The sequence below is a fragment of the Styela clava genome, chromosome 13, assembly GCF_964204865.1.
Source record: "Styela clava chromosome 13, kaStyClav1.hap1.2, whole genome shotgun sequence".
In the NCBI taxonomy this organism is placed as follows: Eukaryota; Metazoa; Chordata; class Ascidiacea; order Stolidobranchia; family Styelidae; genus Styela; species Styela clava.
The window spans coordinates 6251389-6259126 of record NC_135262.1 but is presented as its reverse complement, the minus strand read 5'-3'; the positions used below and the strand labels follow the sequence as shown (position 1 = coordinate 6259126).

Sequence of the window (7738 nt, the reverse complement as noted above, 5' to 3'; positions counted from 1 at the left end):
AAAAATTGTCGCTTTTGTTGTTACCGATGGAATGGTTTTTATACTCATAAAATGATGGGAGAACTTACAGCGCTCATCCTGTTCCCGTAGATGTGGGTGACTTGGTCCCGCAGTAGCTTGCCCCGGTTGTCAAAATGACCACGCGCCGCCACTGATATATCCTCACTGATTAAAAAAATCTAACTGGAGGTGCATGAACTATTTAAAACCATAAGGGGTAAGTAAATATGTAATTTCGGCAAATGGGCAACTACGTACCGTACTGAATTAATAACTTTGTAGTATTTGACAAAGGCTGGCTTTCCCACATGTACTTAACAGTGCGATGCCCGGGTGTGATATACAACAATAGTATTTACCTTACCTTTTTCCGATTTCTTTTTACCTTAACTTTCCAAAATATCATTAAATCGACAACAACTGTCAAAGCAGGCACGAACACCATTCGTGCTACGCCTTGAAAGCAGCACACATCCGCTCGTTTTCGTCTCGTCAAGTAGAGCTATCGAATACGATCTTCGGACAAAAATGCCGGAGTTGCGCATCATGTTGTTTAATGTCATTGGTTAGGATCATGCAGCAATTGAACTCTGGACACAAAGTGGCTGGAGTGGCGTCACACGAGCGCTTATAACGTTACCAATGCATGTCCACAATTGGTTTATAGTCACTCTGGTCTCTGGTATTCCCGTCGTATGTGTACCAGGTTAGAGCTAGGTCATAATTTTATTCCGATTTTCATTATTTTAGTTCTATTACCGGTACTGTATTACGAGTTCGGGGACGGTCTGTGAGTGAAGCTGCGGGTCTGGTATAGTTTAGTACCACATGCACTTCTAGTTGGCCTGGCTCAACAATTTTTGCATATGTCAATCCTCACCTGACTACGTCACCCAAAAATTACGTCATTTCGACGTCACAGTGACGTAATAATGCCCACCATAGTATGCGAATGGTCGTCCAAAACGCGCAGACGAGCACCCGAAATCGAGCAAGCAATCTCTCTCGTTTTCTCGTCACAACGATCACGATAGGAGTGAGATCGCGGGTCTAGTATAGTTTAGTACCACAAGTACTTCCAGTGGGCCTAGCATAACGATTTTTGCATATGTTATTCCTAACCCTCACCTGACTATGCCATCCAAAAATTACGTCACTACGACGTCACCATCACGTCATAGGGATTGCAAAGTATAATTACGATCGCCCGAAATGGCATCTGCGTCGCCGATAAGAACTTGCTAAAGCCGGCAATCTCTCTCCTATCGTGATCGTTGCGACGAGAAAACGAGAGAAATAGCTTGCTCGATTTCAGGTTATCGTCTGCGCGTTTTGGAAGACCAGACCGCATACTTCGGTGGGCCTTATTACGCCACTGTGATGTCGGAATGACGTAATTTTTCGGTGACCTAGTCAGGTGGGGGTTAGGATTGACATATGCAAAAATTGTTGGGCCAGGTCAACTAGAAGTACATGTGGTGCTAAACTTCGTTGGGCCCTATTACGCCACTTTGAGGGAATGACGTAATTTTTCGGTAACGTACCGTAGTCAGGTGGTGGTTAGGATTGACAGCGGCGGTGTGGCTCAACGGGCTAAGCGTTAGGAATACGCTTGCCACCGCACCTCTAGTTACTCTGCGTGGGTTCGCAGGTTCGAATCCCATGCAGGGATGGTTATGTGCCAGAGGATTGCTGGACTCCTCGCCGTCGTTGGGTGGTTCACGTAACCGCTGGTCGGTTACGGCTTCCTCCACCACCAAGTCCATGCTTCCGAAAACAAACAATACAGTAAAACTAATCCCATACCCGACTTGGAATGGTAACCGGACGAGAGGCCGTGGTTCGCCATATGGATAAGCCGTCTTATCGGCTTTCCTCTCCCCGGGAAAAATATGTAAATCCTATCCTATATGCAAAAATTGTTGAGCCAGGCCAACTAGAAGTGGATGTGGTACTAAACTATACCAGACCCCATATTGGCACATGTACTTCTGGAGCGCCGATTATTTAACTCTCGGCAACAGGTAGAGACAAAAATGCATGCAAGCTGTGTGTGGTTTTGAGAACCACTCCATGAATGTGAAAACTGGGAAGACCAGCAGTTCTGTTCACAGATTATTTAGTTATTACCGGTATTACCCATGGGATTCTAACCCACTCTGACTAATCAGTTGTGTGGTTATAAGTATGTTTTTAATTCCTAGCAAGATCTGAAGTACCCCTGTCACAGTGTCAAGCCAAGATTTTTTTAAACTCTTTCCTCACCAAAGCCATCAGCTTTGGACTTTGTTCATAGCTTGCATCACAAAGTTACCCTGCAGTAAAAGTAATCTAAAACTCTTTAAATTCACTTGTCTTCATGGTAGTTATCTGCTTCAATGTCTTTATATTTTGTATTCAAATTTTAATGGTTTCAAATTTTGTATTTTGATTCCTTTGGCTAAGGATTAAAATATTTAGGATTATTCATTCGTAGTACCAGAGTATGTTTTCATTTCAGTTGCTTTGACAGTTAATTTCATTCATTCAACAAGTTCGAATTGCTCTGCTTTTAGTTAATCTTTGCGAATTTCCAAAATTCATAAAATAAAATTCTCATTTGAGCCATATTTTTGTTATTGCTGGCATGAAGCCAGATATTTATAGAATCAAATGAATGCTGTTTATTATTCTGTAAAATAGGCAAAATTATAGGCTAAAAATTTCTGAATTTGCTCCAGTAGCTGCCTGATATCAACTAATAATTCATTACATTTTACAGATATTAGAAATGAGCAACAATAACACTGGCGCTGTTGTACGAACTTCGGGTCGTAAACCCAAGCGAAAAAGTTATCAGGATTATGTTGAAGATGGTGGGAAGTCGTCGAGAAACAAAATATTTAAATCAGATATACAAGAAGATTTTTCTTCAGTGACTGATGTAAACAATCCAACTAAAAGTTCTACAGAAAACACGCTACACTCTGACACAGACCTCAAGGATGGTTTGCTTGAAAACAATGGCACAGTTGATGCTGAAAATAAAGTCAAGGGAGAGTTGATCACAAAAGATCAACTCATTTCACAGCAAACAGAATCGTCAACAAAACAGCTTGAATCTAAAGTTAATAGAGTGCTAAAACCCACTATGAAACAACGAGGACGAGGGAAGCTAATTGATCCTATCAAATCTCATCCTCGTGGAAGAAAACCAAAGTCGTCTCAAGAGCCTGAAAGAATCTATATATGCAGGAAAGCAGGATGTGGCAAAAAAATACAACGCTGCGCTGTCAAGGCAGATGCTGCATGTTGTGAAGCCACTGGTTATTCTTCAAGATGGTATCATCTCTCTTTGGAAGAGCATTATTGTAATGCGTGCTTTGAACAATTCTATAGAAACAAATATGATGGATTTGAACAATTTCATGAATGGAAAAGAGCTTGGATGAATAATAGCAAAGCGGATAGTGCTTTCAAAAACATAACAACATATATTCCAGAAAAAAAGTTATCGTATTGGGTGAAATGTACGCGATGTGAACACTGGAGACAACTGGTAAATGAAGTTGAACTATCTATTGATATAAATAAAACTTATGTTTGCTCGATGGGAAGCATGGAAAATACTTTATCTGACTCTACTGTGGGCACAGGCCAGCCTCATGTTAAATATACATGTTATCAAAAGCATGATACACAGGTTGAAACTGTATTGGATCCAAGTATTCCTTGGATGTCTAGTTTGAATTACACACCATTTTTAAAATACAGCCCCGCTGCTCCTTACTTAACTTCGTATTATCCAGATGGAGTTGGCATGAGTGCAGTAGACATTGATGAAACTCCTCATATCATTAGTTTTGGTGAGAATGATGTTTCACGACCCCCTGACATTTGTGAATTAGTCACAAAGCAGAGTGAAACAAAAGAACTGCCACAGAATATTGTGTTGCCAATAAATAAAAAAGGAGACAGTAGATTGTTGATGTCGCCAGGTGGTAGAAAAAGTATCAACCAGTCCAACAGGGCTGCAGGAGCGGTAAATGGGTATTTTCATCCTTTTTATAAACCATTTGAACATGGTAAAGCGCTTTGTATGAGACCAGATGTAATGGAATTAGACGAAGCACAAGAATTCCCTGAATTTGTAAAAGATCAATCAATATACCTTGCTGTTAGAAATCTCGTGGTTGCTCTATGGACTCTTCACAAAAAATCTTTCTTAACTGTTAAGCGATGCTGTCAATATATTATTCTCAGAGGATTAACACGAATATTCTTGTGTGAACATCTTTTGCCTAGAATTTTATGCTTCGCTACTTATAAGGGTTTAATAAACATTGGGGCACTTTCAAGTCCGTCCAGTGTCGCTTTGCTACCAAATAAGTACTTGAATAAGGATGTTATTATAATTGGTGCAGGCCCAGCTGGCTTAGGGGGTGCAAGGCAACTGCACAATTTTGGTATAAAAGTCACAATTTTAGAAGCAAGAGATCGCATCGGCGGAAGAGTGCATGATGATTGGTCTTTGAATGGTACCTGTGTTGGAAGAGGAGCTCAAATTGTCAATGGATGTGTGAATAATCCAATGGCACTCATTTCAGAACAGTTAGGATTGAAGATGCAAGTTCTAAGACCACAATGTGATTTGTATGACAGCAACGGCGTTCCGATATCAATGCACTGTGACAAGAGAATGGATTTTCATTTTAATGCGTTGCTCGACATAATAGCGGATTGGCGAAGAACTCAGCAAGAAAATTCAGATTCTTCTCTGGGAGAGAAAATTATTGAGGCTCACACTGAGTGGAAAAGACAAAGTGGACTAACATTTTCTGAACTAGAGGAGCAACTTTTGCAGTTTCATGTTGGTAATCTTGAATTTGCATGCGGTGCTTGTTTGGATAAAGTATCGGCTTTTCATTGGGATCAAAACGAAACCTTTGCTCAGTTTGGGGGTGATCATACCCTGGTACAATATGGTTTTTCTGCTCTTCTAAAATCCTTGGCTTATAATCTTGATATCCGATTATCTTCACCTGTTACAAGTATCGACTATACAAATGAAAAAGTTGAAGTCCAAACTGACACTGGAGATATTTTTAGTGCTGACTGTGTTCTTATAACTGTACCCTTGGCAGTTTTAAAATCCAAAAGCATTTTATTCAAACCAGAACTACCCAACTTCAAACAGGATGCAATGGGCAAAATAGGGTGTGGGTGTATAGAAAAAGTAGGATTGGAATTTCCAGAGCGATTTTGGGAAGACAAAATAAATGGTGCAAACTATTTCGGTTATATACCCTCAGACAAAATAAAAAAGGGATTTTTCACAATGTTTTATGATATGCCAAGCGTATCGATGGAAAAAGGAAATGTTCTTATGAGTGTAATTTCAGGGGATTCTGTTGATGCTGCTTCAAAAATGACTGAACAGGAGGTTGTGGACATTGCTATGACTGTTTTGCGTGCAATGTTTCCAAACAAATCAATTCCACAGCCTATACGATATTTTGTGACACGATGGAAAACTGATCCATATGCTCAAATGGCTTATAGTTACATTAAAACTGGAAGCAGTGGTGAGGATTACGACAGACTAGCAAAGTCTATTGATGGTAAATTGTACTTTGCTGGTGAAGCAACAAACAGACATTTTCCTCAGACTGTAACTGGTGCTTATCTTAGTGGATTAAGAGAAGCAGCTAAGATTGCAGTGTTTAAAACCGAACAGTCTTCATAGTTATTTTCAATCCGTAATCAAATCATGTAAAATCCAACTAAGTGCACTCTTGTATTGGTTAATAAAATTCTTTCAACAATGTATGTTTACTGATGTAATGATTGAGCATTAGAAGTTCTGCATTAGGAAATACAATGCTGCCAAATGGAATTAAGACATTTAAGATTAAAATGTAAGAATTATTAGCCAGTTAAGCTCAATACGCACCCCCTTATTCTGTAGACAAAATTTGGCCGTGGAATTGGAACCTGGGGTTTAAACCAAAATTTCGATGTTTTATTTTTCAAAACTTGTTTGTATTCCAACAGACCCATGTTCGCCCGCTGTTTAGCTCAGCTAATTCACAGCCAACAGTATAACGTACATTTGGGAGAACGGCATTGTAAATAGGGTAATTTTAAAATGTTTGAATACTGACACTTCTTAACAGTATAAAAGTTACAATGAAATGCTATTTAAACGATTAAAAACTGACGCTTTTTCAACAGTATTGACGTTACAGTGAATTGCTATTTAAACATTTATGACAAGTTCCATTGATTAAAGCCCGCCGACAGCTTTAATTTGAAATCGCTTGGAGCATCCCAATGAAACATCAACTTCTGATCGAATTTTTTTGGTATTGTTTGCTCTGGATTTTATGGCGCAATTCCTCAAGAATAGATGTGAAATGATCATTTTTCAACTTGAGTGAGGGGTTTCATTTGTTCATATCGCTAGCTTAACGTTGTCCCGGTTTAGTTATTGAGAATAGATTTCTCCAGGCAACAACAATTTCTCCGTAAAGGCATCATAGATAGATGAAAAGTAGCCCATTGCTGGGAAATTGAAATTTATCTGGTTAAATATTAATTTGATTTGGCATGCAGACGTCTGGTAATACCGCTGTATAATGTCGGTACATAATATTCAAAAACAACCGACAGGGTACGGTAAATTGAATCTAAAAAATGTTATTTCGTTTTTTTTTTCTCGACTGTTCCCACTGTTCCACTTAGTCCCAGACAAGATTAGTGAAAACAGGTTAACGTAAAATTACATGTAAGTTAGTTCGATTCTTCCCTTGGATATTCACAGATTCACTAATATCGTGACTATATTCAACCCACATGCTAAACTTGAGAATCGTTTCAATTTTAACTACGGCGATACAACACAGTGCCCTCAGATGTTCGTTGGTCATCAGGTTTCTCCAACGTCACATCTTCTTCATATCGACAATATTTTAAGGCAGGGACTCCTGTCAGCAAACTGCGGCCTGAAAATTATTTTTTGCAGCTTAGGAACGATCCATTTTAATCGAATGAAAACGAAAATTGCTTATAAATTTATTATTATCTACACACGGATTTGTGTCGTAATAGTGGCTGTTGTACGGCGATTGTTTTGTTGTATATAAGTAGCGTAGAGTTAGACGGAAGCACTTGTTTGTGGTATGTCGTTTACTTGCCGAACGGTTGTGTGTACCAGTTCTAGGATTAGGGTTATGCCGTAATTTTATTCCGACTTTCCTTATTTTTGTTCTATTACGAGTTCTGGGACTGTCTGTGTTAGCCAAGTGAATATACCCCCCTGCCCCTCGGTTTCAGTCCCTTTACACAACTAGACACAAATAATCGAACAAAATTAGTTCCCCCATATAGGTATACACACTTCTGGAGCGCCGCCGAACGTGCCTACAGTTAATTGTGAGTATAATCAGTCCATTCCAGTTTAATATTTAAACTTTGTCATTAAAATGACTGGAAAACGTAGAAAAGTTGATAGAGAGTGTCGAACGTTCCTAAGTTCCCAGACGGAAAAATATTGTTTTGTTGAGCATTATTCGAAATTATTTGCTTGATAAGGCAAACCTGCAAACATAAAGCTACAGATATTATCGACAAAGGTGCCAGTTGATTTTAACGCTTTGGCTATCACACAGAATCAACGCCAGCCTTTACATTGAGGATAAGTAATCAATTCAGTAAACAATGTACATATTTGATAAGAAATGGAAAACGGCAACATACA

The 7738-nt window shown here is 39.1% G+C and overlaps 1 protein-coding gene across 1 annotated transcript; it reads left to right on the top strand.

Annotated features, from left to right (window-relative positions):
* The first annotated feature begins 688 nt into the window (after positions 1-688).
* Positions 689-5808, top strand: LOC120332759 (lysine-specific histone demethylase 2-like). The gene is made up of 2 exons (XM_078119288.1): positions 689-706; positions 2762-5808. The coding sequence occupies exon 2, from the start codon at positions 2771-2773 to the stop codon at positions 5723-5725; it is 2955 nt and encodes a 984-aa protein (XP_077975414.1). The 5' UTR covers positions 689-706; positions 2762-2770; the 3' UTR covers positions 5726-5808.
* Positions 5809-7738: the final 1930 nt, after the last annotated feature.